Genomic DNA, 20567 nt, shown 5'->3' with positions numbered 1-20567 from the left:
AGGAAACAGAGAACTAAGATCAGATCCCCCCCTTGAGGGCCCACTGTGTGCAAGGGAGACAGATTGGAATGTAACCAGCTCTAGACCAGGGGTCCTCCAGCTTGGCACTACTGACACTTTGGGACAGGTAATTCTTGGTCGCGGGCGCTAGTTCTGTCAGACTAGCTCTCAGTAGCAAATCTGCCCCCCCTCCCAACCGTGTGACAATGTCTCCAGACATTGCCAAATGTCCCCTGGGGAGCAAAATCACTTTGGTTGAAAAACCATTGGTCTAGGGGCTCCTAGGTGGCTCAGTCATTAGGGGTCTGCCTTCAGCTCAGGACGTGGTCCCAGGGTCCTGGGATCGAGCCCCACATCAGGCTCCCTGCTGAGCAGGGAGCCTGCTTCCCCCTCTCTTGCCCCTCCTCCTGCTTGTGTGCTCTCTCTCTCTCTCTCAAATAAATAAATAAATAAATAAATAAATAAATAAATACATACATACATACATACATACATACATACAATCTTTAAAATAAAAAATCCCATTGGTCTGGACTATAATTCTGTCCTTGGTCTGTTCATGCACTCGGCGTGTTTCTCGAACTCCGAGTGTGTGCCGAGCCCTCTTCTAGGGCCTGTGACTTCAGCTGGGGACGGGGGGGGGGAGGGTCCAGGTATTGATTTTGTGCCTGTTGCATTTGTCTGCTGGGGGAGGGAGTGAACTATGTCATGCAGGGATAAAATTGGGGGCCAGGGTGACCAAAAGGCTCTGATAAAGTGACATTTAGCCAGGTCTGGAAGGTTGACTAGAACGTGCTGGGGACACAGAAGATGGGAAAGAGGGCATTTTAGGCTGAACGGGATGGAATGGCCAGCCTGGATCTGCTCCCCAGAGGTTCACGGAGGACCTGCTGTGTGCGGGGCATCTCCTTGGGTACGGATGGATGAGGGCAGGCCCTTTCTGGCACGCAGACAGGTCAGGGCACGCAAAGAAGGGTCTTTATCCTATCTGGAAGCTGCAGAGGGATCAGAAAAGACTTTCCAGTGAAAGGATACAGGAGCCAAATCTTGAAGCTGAGCAGACAGGGGAGAGAAGAGGAGATGGGGGAAGAGGGAACAGCCCCCCTGCATAGGCCTAGAGCCTAAGAGAGCCTGAGGCTTTGGGGGACCTGCAAGGAGTCTTCTGGGGCAGGAGCACGGCGTTCTCACAGCAAAGGGAGGCAGATGAAGCTGCAGAGGGAAGTGGGGTGGAGTGGGACTCAGCTACAGAGCCTGGACTTTTGTCCTGGAGGTGCTGGGGAGCCATGCAGGATATTTGAGCAGGGGAAAAATCACTGGGGCTACCCTGAAGAGATGGGGTCTGCGGGGAGCAGGTCAAGAGACAGGAGACAATGGCAGAGGTTCAGGAGTGAGATTAGGCTGTCAGTTGAGTCTGGAGTGGAGCGAGCAGATCCCACAGACACTTAGGAGGTGTAAGCATTTGGATATGGGCTTGAATGTGGGGCTCAGCAAGCTGGAGGCAGCATCTGGGCAGATTGTGGGTGCCTGGCAGTGCAGCCCTGAAACGAATCACCGGATTAGAAACACCAGATTAAAGACCAAATAGAGAACATTACAAATTGTTTTTGAAACTTTGCTCTCATGCATCATCTTTAAATATTAGTAAGCAACATCTTTTGAGAGCTTAATGCTGTTCCAGACACTGTGCTAAGCACCGCATGTGCATGAACTCGGTAAGTCCTCACAACAACCCTATGCGGGAGGTACCTTCTATCCTCTCCATTTTGCGGAGAAGGACATTGAGGCACAGAGCGAGCAAATTAACTCGCCCGAGTACACAGTTAGCAAGTGGCTGCGCCAGGATGTGAAGTCAGGCAGTCTGGTCCCTGAGTCTGTGCTATCTGCTGTTGTACTGCCAAAATGCAGTTTGTTTAAAGTCTGCTTAACTTCAGCTATTTATAATCCTATAACCTTAATATAAAAGTAAAAAAAGCAATGGCGTTATATTTTATAGGTTGCGGTGGAGAAATATAAACTGGAGAACCACCTTCTGGAATCTCAGGGAAACCCTACACCTTCGCGGTGGCTACTGCCACCTGGTGGCAGTGTACCCCCAATAGAGGAGCCACGATAAAGGCCAAGACCCAGTTTCTTTGGGTGCTGAATTTATGAACCCCCAAGCCAGGGTGATGAGAACTTGCTAATACAGGTACTGCTATTGTAAAAATGTGTCTTCTCGTGGACAGAAAAAAGGGGTGAGGTTCTCGATGCCCAGACTGCAGGGTGTGGGTTCTAAGGGACTACGATTGTGGTACTTGGGATTGGGGTTGCCAGGCCCCGATCCACACCCCTTCATCAGTTCCCTAGACAACCGGCACCAGGCATTTCTGAAACAGCTGGTGGGAGGTAGGGGTGGGGTGGGGTGTTGCTCTGCAAACATGGGCTGTACCCGTGACCCCGACCTTCTAATCCCAGGGCTTAACTGACTTCATTAACTCCAGGGGGCTCAAAAGAGACCCCCCAAATCATTCTCTGTCAAACCACATTCATAAAAGTCCCGTTCCTGAGGGTGGTGCAGGAAAACCTCCTGCCTGAAGGCAGGGGCTGGAGGTGGTGACCCTTGGATGTGAACCGTCCATCCATCCGTAGGCTGGTGACAGGGCAGGATCGACCCCACCCCCCTGCCTGCCCAAGGGCAGCGAGGGAGAAAACTGGGTGAAAGCAGAGCATGCTGGGTAGCCTGGCCAGGAGCTGAGTGGTCCAGCCTCCCACCCCCCACTGTGGTTACCATGACAACCGAGTGGGGGAGGGAGGAGGAGAGGCGAGACCACTGGCCCCTCAGACAATGGGAACCTAGTCCAGATCACCCTTGGCCTTGTCTTAAGGGACATGGGGTGGTCAGGGGTTCTGGGTGCTTCATACCCTGCGGTTATCAGGATTTGGGGGAGCAGCCTCAGCTCGGGCCAGGCCTGGCGAACCCAGAGTGAGGGTCACAGGCAGGATCCCTGCCCCTGAAAAATTCCAACCCTACCAGAGTCTCTTCCCTCGAGGGCTCCCAGATGAACTCACATAGGCTAATGCCGGATGAAGTTAGGTTCATATTCCGAGCCTCCCCGCAACACTGAAGAACTTGACCTGGTAGTGGGGGGTGAGCGGCAGGCGCAGGCAGGAGGCAGCAGCCACTTTGGGGACAGGCCAAATATTTTATGAGTAATTTAATATCTGGAGCGCGAACCACTGAGCAGAGAACCCATCAGCTGCCGGGAGCAAGGAGCCGGTCTGGTCCTCATAATGCGGGGGGAGAGGATGGGTCTGACAGGCTGGTTAACCCTCTGAGGGCCCTGGGAGGGAGCCGGGAGGGGGCAGGGTGGCCCTCCATGTACGACGTACCCGCCTGGCACCAGACACCATGCACTTTTGATGGGTTGAACCCTTGAACTCAGGAGGGAAGATTTGCCCTGTTGAAAGGCACGGCCTTTGAGACGCATGGACCTGAGCTTGTCTCCTGCTACGTGTGTGACCCTGGACTGATGGCTCCACCTGCCTGAGCCTCAGCTTCCTTATCCAGAAAACGAGGGTGACAATAATGGCACCTACATCACAGGTAAGAACTCGCTTACCTAAAGACAAAGAATTTAGTCTGCTGCCTTGGACACAGCAGGCACTCAATAAAGACACCTGCGCTCAGGACTCTGATGCTACGTGACCCTCACGGCAGCTCTTCAGAGTTCCCAGACTTCCTTGGTGGGGCTCTCTCCACCACCTTGCTATGTCCTGGGCAACCTCCTCTCTGGCTCTGGGGTAGGGCCTAAAGGGCTTTCATGGTTTTACACAGCCGTGGTTGTATCACTCTTGATGCCAGTGTTAGCACCCCTTCAGAGTTTCTGGGGAGGGGTCCTGTCCAGCCTGGTGGCGTCGAAGGAGCACAGGCCCCGGGCACAGGCAGGTCTGACTCAGAATCCCAGGTTAGCCACATTCTGGCTGTGTGACTAGGGGCAGGCTCTGCACCTCTCTGGGCCTTCATTTCCTTCTCTGCAAAATACGATTAACATGTTGTACGATGCTGGTACAATTACAGCTAACAGCGATCACCCTCGGGGTGCCTGGGTGGCTCAGTCAGTTAAGCATCTGCCTTCAGCCTGGGTCATGGTCCTGGGGACCTGGGATTGAGCCCCGCAGGACTGACCCTTCCCTTGGGCTCCCTGCTCAGTGGGGAGCCTGCTTCTCCCTCTCCCTCTGCCCCTCCCACTCCCCCTGCTCATGCTCTCTCTTTCTCTCTTAAATACATAAATAAAATCTTTTAAAAAAATAGAGATCACTCTATAAAGATGAATACTTAGAACCTGTTAAACAGTAGGTGCTCATTAAATGTTTCATCATCAATACTCGAAGAGAGCAGCTTAGGGACCACACTGTTTTAGTTCGCGTCCAAGCTCTGCCGTGTACGAGCTGTGAGGTCTTGGCCAAGTTACATGGCCTCCCTGGACCTCAGTTTCCATCTCTGTGAAATGGGTATGATAACATCAGTGATTGCCTCATGGGAATTAAACAAGCTGAGATACAGAAAGTGTTGAAAACAGAGCCTGGAACAAAGGAGGAGCCTAGTCAATGCTAGCTGCTCCTATTCTCTGCTTCTGAGGTTAAGAAGCAGTTAGGAAAGGGGTCTCCCCCCACCCCATCCCACCATTCTTGAGTCCGGGGATGCCGGCTTCCTCATGTCACCTGTCTGGGCCTTGGGATTGTAGCTCGGTGAGCTCACCCCAGCTCTGGGCTTATGTGTCACTCTGCCGGGGAACTCGGGGACTCCACCAGCATCCAGGGGCTTCTTCCACCATATGACTCTGCCCTTCGGTTCATCATTACTCTGCCTTTTCCTGTAGCCCAGTCCCAACCGTGATGTCACTTCCTGGAAGAAATTCGACGTGCCTAAATTTTTTTTTTAAGATTTTTATTTATTTATTCATGAGAGACAGAGAGAGAGAGAGAGAGGCAGAGACACAGGCAGAGGGAGAAGCAGGCTCCATGCAGGGAGCCCGATGTGGGACTCGATCCTGGAACCCCAGGATCGCGCCCTGGGCTGAAGGCAGATGCTCAATTGCTGAGCCACTCCAGTGTCCTGACGTGCCCGAATTGAAGTGACCCAGAGATCATGCGGTCTCGCTTCTTTGTGTTACAGATGGGGAAACTGAGGCCCGTGAAGGGAAAGGTGGTTCACAAAGCCACATGGCAAGGAGATGCTCAAAAAAAAAATTAAAAAAAAAAAAGGAGATGCTCAGGCCAGAACTTGAACCCAGATCTCTGGCTGCCAGTCTGGTGTTGTTTCTCTCCCTCAGGCTGCCCCTGGGGGCTTGGCCATAACTGATGCCCAATCCTACTGAGCATATGGAGGCCCAAGCTGTGAGGGGACGGGCTCATAGTCCCACAGCCCATGGTGGGACAGGGGTGGAGGAGTGGGGGCGGGAGTCAAACCCAGACTTGCCGGACACCGAAACCTGAGCATGTTCTCTGCCCTGCGCATCAGGGCCGGCAAGGACCTGGCAGGCCAGTCTTCGGCTTAATCACATTGTCCAGAAGGAAGGGCCTGGGCAGGCCAGGGATCAGCCCCCCATTTTACAGATGAAGCAACTGAGTCCCAGAGGGTAGAATCACTTAACAGAGGTCACACAGTGGGTTGGTGACTCTGGGACCAGTGCTCTCGAACCTTACTCTGTCCCTATTACCTATTTTCGGTATCATTTCATGAGAATCTCAAAGTCCCTACCAGCCTGGATCCAGTTAAAGGGATATTCATTGAGCACCTTTGTATACAAGCGTGCAGCTTGATTTCCCAGAGTCTGTTTCGTTTTCCTGATTGCGGTGAGCGCTTCCTCTGTGCCAGGCACTGCCCCGGGTACCTTACAAATGTTATTTTTATCTTTGCAAAAGCCCACGGCACATCGATTATTGTCCCTATTTTATTTGATTTTAATTGTCCTCATTTTATAGGTGAGGAAGCAGGCTCTAAGGGGACAGGTGACTCCGGGTCACCCTATTATCCTCCTGGTTGAAAGCAGACTGTCCTCGCCGCTCCTCGCAGGCTCTGCCCAGAAGTCCAGCCCTGTGAACCGCTCTGTACAGGCCGTCGATGGCCTGGGCCGTGGCACAGAAGGCATGAAGACAGATCTCTCAGGTCTTCTTCCCCCCCAGAAACCAGCTGGGGTGGGTCCCGGCAAAGCTGACATTTATGTAACTGTCGTTAATCCCATTAGCCGACGTGTTCCGAACAAGGTGTGCAGACGCCTTTTTAACGAGGGCCCAGCTGTCTCTCTCATGGCTTCCTGGGCCGGTAGGCAGAGCTGCCCCAGAGGGGCTGCATCAGGAATGGAGCCTGCAGACAGGCCCGCACTGTCCTCCCCAGCCACCAGCCCACGCTGGAGGACAAGGGGACATTTGTCCCATGGTGAGCACAGGACCTTTGCATTTGCAAAGCCTTTACTCCCGGTAGCCCATCCAAAGGAACGTCACAACAACCAGTGGTCTCACTTTATAGATGACAAGGCTAGTATTAGTTGAGGACCTACTATGTGCTGAGTGTGGCGCATGGTTCTTTCTGACAGGCACGCGTGGCTGTGTGCCTACTGGGTGTCAGGCAGGCCCTTCACACACACGTAGTGCTCACAGCACTACGAGCCAACGCAGCTCCCTTTGACGGAGCAGGGGTGTCTTCCTTGCCCAGAAAAGTCGGATTTGAGGCCGGGGGGGGCCCTTGTGAGAAGCCAGGAGGGAACGTGCAGCGGATCCGGGCCACACAGGGATCTGTGACACACAGCAGGTGCTCGTGCGCCACAATCTGCTTCTCTTCCCCTCATTCTGCTGTGGCCTCGTTTATGTCGTCCCCGCTCCCCAGATGCTGTAAGAGCTCATGGGGACAACACATGACCAGAGGGCCAGGTGAGAAGATGCTGTGACAGGCTGCAGGAAGCCAAGGTGGGGGAGGCTGGAAGATCTAGAACGGAAGGGAGGAAGGAGGCTCTCAAGAAACTCTGTTCCACGTGGACCTGCACGCTCGTGGCTGGCGCGTCTCTCTGGAGAGCCAATGAGCCTCAATTCTTTGCTGCGTCATCAGGGCGTAAGCCGTAGTCTCTGTGCACCTGAGTGGGGGCGACAGCACCCATGTCGGGTGGTGGGTTGTTGCGAGAATTAAATGGGCCCCTTCATGACCTCAGTTATGTTTCTCCCTGCCTGCCTTTGTTTACCGTGCAAATGCCAAACCTTTCCATCGAAATTGCCCCAAGGGCCTAGGAAATATTATTACACGGCCTCTCCTTCTAGGCAGGACATCATGTTTGTTTGTTTGTTTATTTATTTATTTATTATTTATTGGGAGAGACAGGGGTAGGGGCAGAGGGAGAGAGAATCTTAAGCAGGTACCACGCTCAGTGCAGAGCCTGATGCAGGGATCCATCTCACGACCCCGAGATCATGACTTGAGCTGAGACCAAGAGTCAGATGCTTATCCAACTGAGCCACCCAGGTGCCCCAGGAGGGACGTGATTTTGGCATTCCTTCCATTTTGCCTTTCTTCCTTCCATTGAACTATTTCCTTAGCACACATTATGCATATCTGTCTGTAGGCCCTGCACCCTCTGGAGTAAGAAAGATCCAATCAATAAACAAATCCACGGGATGCCTGGGTGGCTCAGTGGTTGGGTGTCTGCCTTTGGCCCAGGGCGTGATCCCAGGATGTTGGATTGAGTCCTTGAGTCCAGCATCGGGCTTCCCATGGGGACCCTGCTTCTCCCTCTGCCTGTGTCTCTGCCTTTCTCTCTGTGTCTCTCATGAATAAATAAATAAAATCTTAAAAAAAAAATGAATCCGTACACCCATGCTTTCCTTCATTCATCTGATAAACATGAATCTTCTGGGCTCCCTGGACTGTGGCATGTACCTGTCTGGCCTCCTTTGTTTCCACCTGGGTCCTCGCTGTGTTCTGTGTAGGTGGGGCTGCTGGGTATAGGTGAGGTATGATGGGGCACTTGGCCACAGCTTCCTCCCCCATCCTGACCCTGTCAGAGCTCTTCTCCCTTGTGACATCCTTAGGTGTCCCCTAGGTTTCTGGTCAGTAGGCGTGGGGTGGGCCTGAGAATCTGTGTCTGTCCCAAGCAAGTCCGATGCTGCTGATCTAGTTCACCCCCCTCTTTCTAGGGGGAACTCTGAGCCTCAGAGAAGGGTAGCGACTCATCTCAGGCCACATAGCAAGTCAGGTTCTTAGCCAGCCTAGAACTGGGAGCTCTTGACTTGCCATCCAGGGGATTGCATCTGCCAGGTCCCCTCGCTGTGGGTGTCCCTCCCTGGGTGGGCCCTGCTGGATTTCTTGAACAAACACCCGCTTTTCTCCTGCATCTGGCCAACAGGGTTGTCTATGAGAATGCCTCCTGGCTACGTGCAAAAATAAACGCAGCTTGCAGCTTGCTCTACGAGGAGGGCATGGGTTTGTGTGTGTGTTGGGTGGGGGCAGTTGAAGGCAGGGCACCTGGTGTCCTGTCGTCAGCAGGAGACTGGAGAGGCGTGGATGTGGAGGAGAAATGGGGTGAGGCCGCAATGCCCAGAGCAAGGGGTGCTCAGGGGCAGGAAACTGCCCATACTTCTTCCTTTCCTTTGTCTGCTCCCTGGCCCAGCCCCAGCTACCTCCAGGGGGCTCCCTGGGCCAGCCCTGGGTCACCTCCATAGTGCTCCCTGGCTCAGTGGTATGGACACGTCCCCTCTCCCAGCTTGTTAGAAAAGCGAACTCTCAGGCCCCACCCTAGGCCTCCTGAATCAGAATACGCATTTTACCAAGACTCCAGGTGCATATTGAAGTGTGAGGAGCCCTGCCCCTCCAGCACCTCAATTCTAATTACAACCCACCAGTGGCTGTGGTGGATTCTTGTGGAGGACTTCCCGTGTGCCATGGGCTTTGCACATAGAAACTCACTTAACTCTCTTCAGCTTTTTGGGGTGGATATGATTATCACCCTCATGTTACAGATGAGGAAACTATAACCCAGAGAGGTTAAGTGATTAGCTGGAGAACACACAGCCTATAAGTGCAGAGGTGGGATTTAAATACAGCTTCTCGGGGCAGCCCGGGCGTCTCAGCGGTTTAGCGCCGCCTTCAGTCCAGGGTGTGATCCTGGAGTCCCTGGATCGAGTCCCACGTCGGGCTCCCTGCGTGGAGCCTGCTTCTCCCTCTACCTGTGTCTCTCGCTCTCTGTGTCTCTCATGAATAAATAAAATCTTTAAATAAAATAAAATAAAATAAAGCTTTAAAAAATGAAAAAAAAATACAGCTTCTCTGTCCTTTCAATTCCCGAGCCCCCAGGCTTTCCTTCTTTGCTGCATTCCTCATCTTGTATGTGTTCCAATGGATAAGAAGTCTGTCCCCCCTTCCTCCCTCAGCCCCATATAGCCCACGGGCTTCTGTGGACAGACATGAAGTTATTCGTGGTCACACTTTCGGAATCGTTAGCTCAACCTTCACATGCCGGGGGCGGGGGGTGTGGAGAGAGCCCCCTGCGTTGGAGTCTCAAACACGAAGTGCAGATTCCCAGGTTCCTCCAGATTCTACAGAATCAGAACCTCTGTGATGGGGCCTAGACACCAGCAAGCCTCCAGGGGATTTCATTTTCCTGCAATTGGAGATCCAGGGTCTCAGACCACTCAGGGCAGGGATGGCAATGCCCATTTTATAGTCGAGAGCAACGAGAGTCTTTCTGTCCATGCCCCAAGGTTGGAGCTCTGCAGACCAGCCTAATGGAAGGTGCTTGTGGGTTCAAGTTTCCCCTCTTCTTCTTCTGCATCAAGAACCATACCCAGGTCTGCAGCAGGTTGGCAAATCTAGTCCACAGATTGTGTGCAGCTTGCTACCTAAGAATGGCTTTTACAACTCCAAATGGATGAAGAGAAATCAAAAGAAAAAATGTTTGTGACACATGAAAGGAGTGTAAGACTCTCATGCCAATGTCCATAAAGATTGATTGGAACATAGCCATTCTCGTTTATTTATATATTGTCTCTGGTTATTTCCAGGCATCGAGCAGGCCTGAGTAGCTGCAGCACAGACCGGATGGCCCCACAAAGCCTGAAACTGTTCCTGTGTGCCTCTTTACAGAAAAAGTTTGGCAGCCCCTGATCTATAGCAGTAATTCTCACACTTTCGCTCTCTCAAAATCACCTGCAGGGCTGGAGAAACACAGACTGCAGGGCCTCATCCCTGGAGTCTGAGTCGCCCAGCCCGGGGCTCGAGAATCTGCATTTCTGATACGTTGTTCCCCACTGATACCGAGGCTGGAACCACGCTTTGAGGTCACCAGGTCTTCAAAGCTGACCCTCAGACCCACCTCGGAAGCTCATAGCCCAGGCTGGGAGTGGGGTGGGCTTGCGGGGTAGAGAGAGAAAGGAAGGTGGAGCTCCCACCATCCAGGTCCCACTTCACCCACCCATCCAGCGGCCCCTCTTTCAGGCTGTCCTTCTTGTGGTGTCTGCTCCCCCCTGGCGGCAGCGAGCCTGGAGCTGGCCTAAGCGCCCACCCCTGCGTTTGGAAACACACTTCAAAGCTTTCAACGTTTGCAACATCCTTGCCCTTGGGAGTCCACTTCGAGGAATTTAATCTGAGAGAAAATCAAGGATGCATGTCAGGATGCTCATGGCTATCTTGTTTGTAAGAGGGTAAAACGGGAAACGGGGGCAGTCCCTTGACATGGTCACACATCTGGTAAGAAGCCCAGGCAGAACTTGAACTTGGGTCTGTCTGATTCAAGAGCTCGTGCTCTTAACTGCTACCCTGCACAGCCCCTCGGGATGCTTCCCACCTGCTGTGGCAGAGCAGTGACCAGGAGCATGACCTCTGGAGCTCAGTTGTCTCACGTTGAATCCTGGTTCTATTACTAACTGTGCGATGTTGGGCAAGTCACTTAACTGCTCTGCGCCTCGGTGTTCCCATCTGTCAAAGGGGAACATAACTGTAAAGGTTACAAAAGTTAACACGAGTGCTCGGAGCTGTGCACGGTGTGAGCTATTATTATTGTCATTCAGCCCCCACCTGCCGTTTTCTTTGCCCTTTACCCTCCTTTCCTCTTCTTTTTTTTTTCTTTAAAGATTTTATTTATTTTTTTATGAGAGACACACAGAGAGAGAGGCAGAGACACAGACAGAGGGAGAAGCAGGCTCCATGCAGGGAGCCTGACATGGGACTTGATCCCAGGTCTCCAGGATCACACCCCGGTCCGAAGGCGGTGCTAAACTGCTGAGCCACTGGGGCTGCCCCTCCTTTCCTCTTCTTACCTGGCTCAAAGCATCATGGGCCATCAGGAGGGGCACGCTGGTCAGGATCAACTGGGGCAGAGGTGGCACCGGAGCCAGGAGGAGGCAGACATTCAGCAGAGCCTGCCCATGCTGCTCTGAGATCTGCCTCCACCTGCAGGCCCAGGTGTCGGGTCTGGCCAACAGGGGACAGAGCTGAACACGGAGACCGCTGGGTTACATAGGCCTGGATCTAAATCCTAGACCTTCCGTGTGACACGGGCAGGTAACATCCCCTCCCTGAGCCTCAGTGTTCTTATCTAGGGAATGGGAGCAAGAGGATTAAAGCAGTGGTTTGTGAAGTGTGGTCCTGAGCGGCAACATGACAGGGCAGCTGGGAAGAAATACGAATTCTGGGAAGCACTCCTGGGGGACTCTGATGCTCCTGCAGCTTGAGAGCCGCTCCCTAGGCCCGTTGTGACTAGTACAGGAGAAATGCTTGCAGAAGTTGAGCTCAGGCCTTATGAGCTGCTGTCATTGCCACAGGCTTGCTCCTTCCTGTCCTGTGTCCTTGGCCAGTTAGGTGCCGTGTCCTTACGGAGCGGCTGCTGTGCATATCGGGCGCTGTGGGGTGTGGGGGTGGGCAGGGTAAGGAGCTCGCCGCCTAGCTGGGCAGATGGACTGGGCACGAGTGAGAAGCAGATGCAGGTTGTGTGTGCTCAGCCCCACACAGGTGAGGAATGGGGTGGGGAGGTCAGAGGAGCGAGAAGAGTGAGGGCAGGGAGGGCTCCGCCACAGGGAGGTGATGTGGCCTGAGTGGGGCTGTGTAGGACGGTAAGGGAGGTGGAGCAGAAGGGAACTGTGAGCATAAGGGCATGGAGCTGGGACCCCCCGGGGACTTCAACGGTTGGGCATCTGCCTTCAGCTCAGGGTGTGATCCTGGAGACCCGGGAGTGAATCCCACATCGGGCTCCCTGCGGGGGGCCTGCTTCTCCCTCTGCTTGTGTCTCTGCTCTCTGTGTGTCTCTCATGAATAAATAAATAAAATCTTAGAAAAAGGGGGAGGGGGCACCAAGTTGGGGCAGCACGGGGTTGGCCTGACAGGTAGAGGGTCTGGAGGTCCCCAGTGGAGATAGTCTTTGTCCAGGAGGGGCAGGGGTGGGACTGGACGGCCAGACTCATGGGCTGGGACTCTACCCAGTTGTTAGGGGAACCACGGAAGGTTATTGAGCAGGGGAGTGACATTTTTGTTCTAACTGGATGGCGGAGCATGTGCCAGGCCAGGAAGGTTTTGGGGTGGGGGGAGTGGGAGGAGAATCAGGAGGGGTAGGGTCTTTGCTTCAGGGTCAGTTAGGTCATTGCAGGAGGACCCCTTGATCCCTTGGGTGGGGGTATGTGACGTTATAAGCAGAAAATCTCTGTAAGTGGGGTGCCTGGGTGACTCAGCAGTGAAGTGTCCGACTCTTGATTTCGGTTCAGGTCATGATCTCAGGGTTGTGGGATTGAGCCCTGCGTCAGGCTCTGCGCTCAGCGTGGAGTCTGCAGGAGATTCTGTCTCTCTCTCTCTCTCTCTCTCTCTCTCACTCTGCCTCTGCCCCTCCCTGCTTGCATGCTTGCTCTCACTCTTTCTTTTCTTTCCCTCTCTCTCTCAAATAAATAAATGAATCTTTAAAAAAAGACGAAAAATAAATAAATAAATAAATAAATAAATAAATAAATAAAATAAAATAAAATAAAATAAAATAAAATAAAATAAAATAAAATAAAATAAAAAAAGAAGATGAGAAAACCTCTGTAGTGGCTGGCCTCAAAGTGCTGTCTTGAAAGAGATCTTGGGTCATCAGTGGGTAGACCCAGTTCTGCTTGTGGGGTGGAGGATGATCCCTTCCTCCCTCCCTCTGATCCTCAGTTTTCTCCTCTGTAAACTGGGCACAGGGCAACCTATCTCCCAGGATGACTGTGAGGCTTAATCAGAGAATGGTAGGGTCTAGTCCAGTGCTCCGGGCATAGGAGGTGCTCGATAGATGGTGCTCCCTTCCCATCTCCTACTGTGTGGCTGGCACAGAGCTGGGCACAGAGCCTGGCTCTCCAGTCACCTCCAATCAGATAGACTTTCTGTTTTCAGAGGTCATTCATTCATTCATTCATTCATCCAACCAGCATTCAAGCAGCGTTTCTGAGCACCTACCGTGTGCCGGCTGTTGGGACACAGAGTTGGATTAGACCGCTGTCCTTGGGCCTTGAAGAGTTTATTTACTCATTCACTCAGCAACATCCGTGGAGCCCTACTGTGTGCTTTGGCCGGGTGCGGGTGGTGTGGGGGGTAAAGTGAGCATTGCTGGGGGTGGGGGGGGGGGAAGGAAGGGATTCAGCCCCACAGCTCAGGCCTCTGCGTCCGGGAAGAGCAGGAAGCCGGAGAAGATGCTATTGGCACCTTCCATGCCCAGCAGGGAGTTCTTGTCTGTGGCCTGCAGGTAGACGTTCTCCCCCTGGCTCAGCTTGAGGACCACACTGCCCGTGGTGACCTGGAAGGTGTTCTGGACGTAGTCGCAGAAGGTGACCACCTTCTGCATGCGCTCCCGGCCCCGCATGACGTTCACGCACAGGTTCCCTCTGGAGCTGGCGTGGTAGGCGAAGTAGTAAATGCCGGGCACGTTGCAGGTGAACTTGCCGCTGCGGGGTTCGTAGTTGCGGTTCTCGTTGGTGACCATGTGGTCGAAGCGGATGGTCTGGTCCCGCCGCAGGGGGATGTTGATGGTCCTCATGGCGGAGAAGGCGATCTTCTGGGTGGCCTTATAGTCTCCCGATTCACCCTTGGCGCCGCGGGCTCCGGGGGGGCCTGGGGAACCTTTAGGGCCCACGGGGCCCTTGGGGCCTACTTTGCCTGGTTTCCCAGGAATCCCTGGGTCTCCCTTCTCCCCAAACTCGCCATGGTCTCCAGCCAGCCCTGGCATCCCTGGATAAGGGGAGACAAGAGAAATGACGGGTCAGAGATTCCTGAAAGCCAAAGGAAAGAGCCCTGGGCTGGGAGGCCGGGAGCCTGGCTGTGTGACCTCTGACACATCCCTGTTCCTGTCTGGGCCTCAGGGAAAAGGAGGTGGGGGGTCTCCTTCCAGCCCCACTTTCTGAGTCTGTGATGTGCCTGGCTGCAATGGGATGTGCACGGACTGACGCCCGGGCGTGGACAGTGGCGTCTCCCTAGGAAAGGTGCTGGGCCTGTCCTCCTCACCAGCTCACAGAGGCTCCCTGGTTCCGGCCTGGAGCTCGATACTGAATCCTTGGCACTCGTGCCATCCCTCCCTCCCGGGCCCAGAGCAGACAGCTCTAATCAATCCCAGCATCCTTTCCTGCGGAGCCTGCAGGTGGGCCCTGGAACCTTCTCACGGCCACTCCCAGCGGCCTCCCCCTCTGTTCGGCACAGTGTGGGAACAGACGTCTTCTCCAGTGAGTAGCGGAGTATGGGGCTGGGAGCGTGGGCCCAGGGGACAGAGATGTACTTCTCCTGCCGCACCTGCCATGGTTAGTCCTGCCTACCTCGATGGAGTCACATTCTCCGGGGCTCAGCTTCCTCCTCTGGAAAATGGGGATGAGGCTATTTTGCAGGATCGTGATGATTACATGTGATTTAAGTGAGGACAGGGCCTGGTTTGGGTTAAATGGACATTTTACAGGGAGGTGTCTCTGTGGAAAGTCTCATTTGAACCCTGTGACAACCCCACAAAGTATCTGCCTGCATTTTATAGGTGAGGAGACCCCATTTCAGAGAGGGGAAGCCACCGCCAGCCGGGGGATGCAGTCTGGGGCTGCATGCCTGCAGTTGTGCTCTCTCTCTACCTGGAGTTGGGGGTGAGAGAGCCATGGTCTGGTCTCGGCCTCAACATTTACTGGGCTTCCTTGGGCTAGCCAGTGGCTTCTCTGGACATCAGTGTTCCTGGCTGTAAAATGGGAATCAGAATTCTCTCTGTGTAAAGCCATCGTGGGGTGGAGGGGGCTTGGCAGGAGGAAGGATTTGCTAGTGCTCTTGCCATCTCTCCATCTCTCGGGTAGGCAGCGGTGACAGGGAGGCAGGAGGCGGCGCCTCGCTCAAAGGCATGAGCGTATCCCCAAAGCCTGCAGTACCTTTCTCTCCCTTTGTCCCCGGGGTCCCAGGTGTGCCATCAGTGCCTGGTGCCCCGGGGATGCCCGGGATGCCAGGGATAGCGGGGTGTCCGGTACAGCTCTGGGCCCAGGAGACCTCGAGCAGACCCAGGAGCAGCGGCAGCAGCAGTGCTAGAATGCCGCCCCTCGGGGTCTTCATCACCGCCCTGTCTCAGCCACCTCCTGCGGGAGGACAAGAAGACGGAACAGGTTACTACCATGGAGACTCCTAGCATTTGTTCAGTCATTCATTCTCCCATTCATATGTTCACTGAGCGTGTCCTAGCCACCAGACCAGGCCCTGCGCTGGGTCCTGCGTCCGCGGAGCTGGCGGTCCAGGGGCAGGGGGACATACAAGTCATAAACAGGTCAACCTACAAGTAAGTGGAGGTACTTAGAGATTATGCAGGGTGCTGTGTAGGAAACGCAGGGGTGCCTGGAGCGAGAGGGAGAGTAACGGGGGTTCAGGGGGTGGTGGATGGTTTTTCTGGGGTGGGGTGGGGCGGACAGCATCTCTGAGAAGTGCTGTTAAGGCTGAGACTTGGAGGTTCAGACCTGGAGCAAGAATATTTGGAGAGGAAAGGAAATGGGGGCAAAGGCCCAGAGGCAGGACTGCCTGGAGTGTCGAGGACCCGGTGCGGGGCCAGTGTAGCCAGAGGGGAGTGAGAGGCCAGAGGAATGGGAGGTCAAAGCTGTGGTTCTCGGGCTTTGGGTTTTCTTGCATATGTTCTCATTCCTGAGAGTGTCTGAATTCGGGGTGCTTGTGCTCTTCCCACAGCCGGCCACTTTACATCCTCACAGAAGCCCTGCTCCACTGTTGTAAAAAATTGAGGCTACAGGAGTGCCTGGTGGCGCAGTCTGTGAGGTGCCTGACTCTTGGTTTCAGCTCAGGTCATGATCTCGGGGTCGTGAGATCGAGCCTGGTGTCAGGCTCTACGCCCAGCACGTAGAGTCTGCTTGGGATCCTCTCTCCTTCTCCCTCTGTCTCTCCCACTCGTGCTCACCCTCTCTCTGTCTTTCTAAAATAAAATAAATAAATCTTTTTAAAAAATTGAGGTGACATTCACATAATATAAATTTAACCTAAAGCATTTATCTTTGCATGAGTCTCAGTTTCCCCTCTTCCTGGAGGTTTTACAGGTTGGTGGATTGGACAACTTCAATAATCCATATGCGTTGGGCACTCAGCCCGGCTCTGGGACACACATACATGTGCCACTATCTCATTTAATGTGGTCCTTACCATAGCCCCCCAGTCAAGCACCCTGCTCTCTCCTTCTACAGGTGGGGAAGCGGGGTATTCGAGAGGGCGGGGCTCCCATCAAGGTCACATGGCTGCCTTGTGGCTGGGATGCCAACCCACATCCACTGGATCTTGTAACTCTCAGGATTTCTGTTAAGAGGCTGCTGAGCCTGATGGTTCAAACGTGGGCTTTGGGGCCAGACAGCCTGACAGGGGCTAAGGTAGCGCTGGTGCGGGCCAGTGCTCAGGCGAGGGGGCTGCCATCTGAACTGCTCCTGCTGCTGTCGCTGCCTAGCAGACGGTGTGTCAGAGGCAGTGGTGAGAGGACCCCCTCCCCTGCCCCGGTGTCAGAAGGATGGCAACACAGCCAAGGCCCAGATCAGGCCTCTGCCCCTTCCCGGTGAGGGCCTCAGGCAAGTCACTCCTGTCTGGCGCGTTTCCCCTTCCAGGAAATGGGGATCATACTCATCTCTGCCACGTAGGCTCAGTGGGAGGACAGAGGAGTGAGGGCCTGGAGTGTTGGAAGTGCTAAATGAATATTAGCTATTTTTGTATTGTCCCCATCATCCAAGAATCCCCAAGCTTTGGGATATGACAGAGGATGGTCGGAAAAGTAGAGCAGGATCGAACCTCTTTGGGAGACGGGGCTCAAGAGAGAGGTCTCAGGCGGGTGCAGCCGGGCGGTGGGAGAGCTGTAACCAGGGGGTGGGGGTGGGTGGGAGCAGAGGGTCCAGACCCACAACGAGATTCGGGCTTCCTAGGGAAGCAGGAAGTGGGGTGGGGGGAGTGGGAAGGTCCAGGTTCTGGCCCATCTCAGGGGTCACTGAGTCTCAGATTTGGGCAAGGACCTAGGACTCATCTGGTCTGACCCCTGCCCTCACCACCCGCCACCACTGCTGGCCTCGCTCCTCACATCTCTCCCGGGTGACCAGCCGTCCCATCTCCTTCCAGCCCTGACAGTCCCTTCCCACCCCCACCCCCCAACTTGGAGTCAGGCCAACCGGACTTCCAACATCCCCTCGGCCACCACCTCGCTGCATGACCTCAGGCAAGTGCCTTAACCTCTCTGAGCCTCTTCAGCAAAAAGTCACTTCCACCTGTCGGGGCTGCCAGAGAATTAGAGGAGACGGAGTCTCAGAGGAATGAGGTTTCTCGTGTGGTGTCTCTGATCTCACCCCCTCCGGTACGAACATGATCGGGTTCACTCAGGGCTAACTCATGACCGATCACAACTCCACCTACAAGTCAAATTCGTTGCTTGAAAGAGCCAGGCTGGGCTTTCTCAGCAGCCCGAGAGGAAATGAGAGAAGGCAGGTGTTGGAGAAATGCTGGGCTGGGTGGAGGGGGACCTGGGTTCTAGTTTCACCTCTGCCTCTGCCAAATCTTGAACTAGGTGGTTTGCTAGGCACCCGGAGAGCCTGATCCCCTTCAGGGCTCCCTAGTGACCCTAAGAGCTTCTGTTATCTCCAGAGAGGGTGTAGGTGGAGAGAGGTTATGTGACTTGCCCCAGGTCACCAGCATCTAAGAGACTCAGGCAGCACTCAGCTTGAGTCTTGGTGACTCCAAAGCCCTTATGTTGGTGGCTCCCATCTTAGGCTGCCTCCCATCACCTGGGGTCCTGGAGAGCAGTGGACTCCCCAAGCATACCCCCAGGGGGTTTGGTTCCCCAGGTCTAGGAGTGGGCCCTGGGGATCCGCACTGTGAATTGCCCCAGCTGGCTCTGAGGCAGGGGACACAAGGGCTACCCTTCGGAAATCATCACCCTTGGCCATATTGGTCCTGCAGGCCCGTCCCCCCGGGGGCCGAGCCCCATCCTCACCTGGGAACCTGGCGTCCGGTGATGCCGCTGGGCTGGGCAGCAGTGGGACCAGGAGCCAGGAGCCTGCTGCTCTCAGCTCAAAGCGGAAGTTCCATTCCCCAGAGACAGGAAGGGCCTTCCTCTGACGGCCCCCTCCCCTGGGCCCAGCGGGATGGCCACCCCCTCCGCTCTTAGCCCATCCAGGCAGTTTCAGGTCCCATTTTTGCAATCTGGAGGGGTTTACTGTAAGTGAGGAGGGTAGGTGGCCAGTTTGGTTTCGCCAGCTCAGCAGCCGCTGGGGGAACAGGCTGTCCTGGGAGCCTGCCCACAGCTGGTGGCTTGCATGCCAAGGCCCCTGGCCCTGTGACCCCCTTACAGCAGACATGGGTGTTCCTCACTGAGATGAGAACATGGCTGGCCTGTTGCCTGAGCACTGGATTTGGAGTCAGAAATTGTGATTCATGTTCTGGCCCTGCCGCTCGTCAGAGGTTGATTCCTGAGGTCTCGAAGGGGGATCTAAATTTTCTCAGCCAAGAGGGCCCAAGGGAGCCCCAATTTCCTCTGCTAGATGATGGGACTGTAATCACCCTTGCTCTATAGATGGCACAGAGCACTGGGGGGCTCATTTGGGATCGTGGAGGAGAAAGTGGAAGGTAAACCATAAAGTATACTGCACACGTTACTCGTTACTATCACGCCATGTCCAAGGCTTCCCTTTTCTGGGCTCATCTTTTCTGCCTTCTTCCCATTCTATACTTCTGCTCTGGCCTTGTTCTCAAAAAATTATCTAATAATGAATTTTAAATGTGGTCATTATTTATTTATAGCCCTTCCTCTGCTTGCAGCAGGGCTCAAAGCCGATGACAATAATGGGCATAGGCAGGGGCTTATTGCTTGTTGATCCTGGAATCACACCAAGTCAGGGCTGGAGAGGGCCTTGGAGGTCACCCTGCTTATTCCCCTCACCTTACATATGGGAAACTGAGGCACAGAGGGAGAAAGTCATCACTGAGCAAATATTTATCATGCTCCTCGCTATGCTAGGTGCTGGAGACAGAGCCACAAGCAAATCACGGCTCCTGTCCCCATGGAGAGCTCCTTCTACTGGGGGAGACTGGTGTTAAACACTGAATGATATACTGGTTTCATGGCTTCTATGATAAATGTCAGAAAAGAGAGGGGATTAGGGACCCCCGGGTGGCTCAGTCAGTTGAGCATCAGACTCTTGGTTTCGGCTCAGGTTGTGATCTCACAGAGAGTGGAGTCGAGCCCCACCTCGGGCTCCGTGCTCAGCGGGGAGTCTGCTTCTCCCCTCCTCTCTCTCCCTCTGCCCCTCCATGTTCTCTCTCTCTAAAATGAATAAATAAATCTTAAAAAAGAAGAAAAAAGAGGGGACTGCGGGAGCCCACACCTCATACAAGTGGCACTGCGGGACTGAGGGCCAGGCGTCCCTGGCACCAGGCTATCAGGCTACCTGCTGAGGCTGCATCCAAGGTGATGTGATGGCCCTCGCAGGGATGCCGGCCCAGCCAGTGCCAGGAGCTGCCAGGAGGGCCCTGCTTGACATCTGTGCTTGGAGATAGAAAATCTTTGGGCTTGTGGATGCTGATTGATGGAAAAAAGGGTTACCTGCAGCAGGTATTAGGGAAAGAAGAGACCAGTTTGGTAAAACCCAAGGGTCTCTGGGCTCTGTCAATTTTACAGTCCCTCAGCCTGGATGTAGAGGGGAAGGCAATGGATTCTGAGCCAGGAGAAGGATGGAGCTCTGTGCCACTTAGTCTCTGTACCTATAAAATTGTAAATTTGGGAGCACCTCGGTGGCTCAGTGGTTGAGCGTCTGCCTTCGGCTCAGGTCGTGATCCCGGGGTCCAGGGATCGAGTCCTGCATCGGGCTCCCTACATGGAGCCTGCTTCTCCCTCTGCCTACATCTCTGACTTTCTCCCTGTGTCTCTCATAAATACATGAATAAATAAATACATAAATAAATACATAAATAAAATGTTTTTAAAAATTGTAAATTCATATGTTGCAGGTCCAGTGTTCTTCTGAGGGTTCCCAGAGGCCACCTGGGCCTGGCCGTCTAATTCTTTGGTGGCTGATGGCAATGAGAAAAGGTGAGCTTGAATTTGAGGTTCAAGGAGACAGCTTGA

General features: G+C 54.1%; 1 protein-coding gene across 1 annotated transcript; it reads right to left on the bottom strand.

The window, feature by feature from the left end:
* Positions 1 to 13468: 13468 nt before the first annotated feature.
* C1QB (complement C1q B chain) lies at positions 13469 to 18594 on the bottom strand. Its single transcript, XM_055332177.1, has 3 exons — positions 18438 to 18594; positions 15358 to 15558; positions 13469 to 14194 (listed from the first exon to the last, which is right to left on the bottom strand). Exons 2-3 carry the CDS (start codon positions 15533 to 15535, stop codon positions 13620 to 13622), a joined length of 753 nt encoding a protein of 250 aa, XP_055188152.1. The 5' UTR covers positions 15536 to 15558; positions 18438 to 18594; the 3' UTR covers positions 13469 to 13619.
* Positions 18595 to 20567: the final 1973 nt, after the last annotated feature.

The sequence above is a fragment of the Nyctereutes procyonoides genome, unplaced genomic scaffold, assembly GCF_905146905.1.
Source record: "Nyctereutes procyonoides isolate TBG_1078 unplaced genomic scaffold, NYPRO_anot_genome, whole genome shotgun sequence".
Taxonomy (NCBI): Eukaryota; Metazoa; Chordata; class Mammalia; order Carnivora; family Canidae; genus Nyctereutes; species Nyctereutes procyonoides.
The sequence above is the reverse complement of the archived record's forward strand: the minus strand, read 5'-3'. Positions and strand labels throughout refer to the sequence as shown.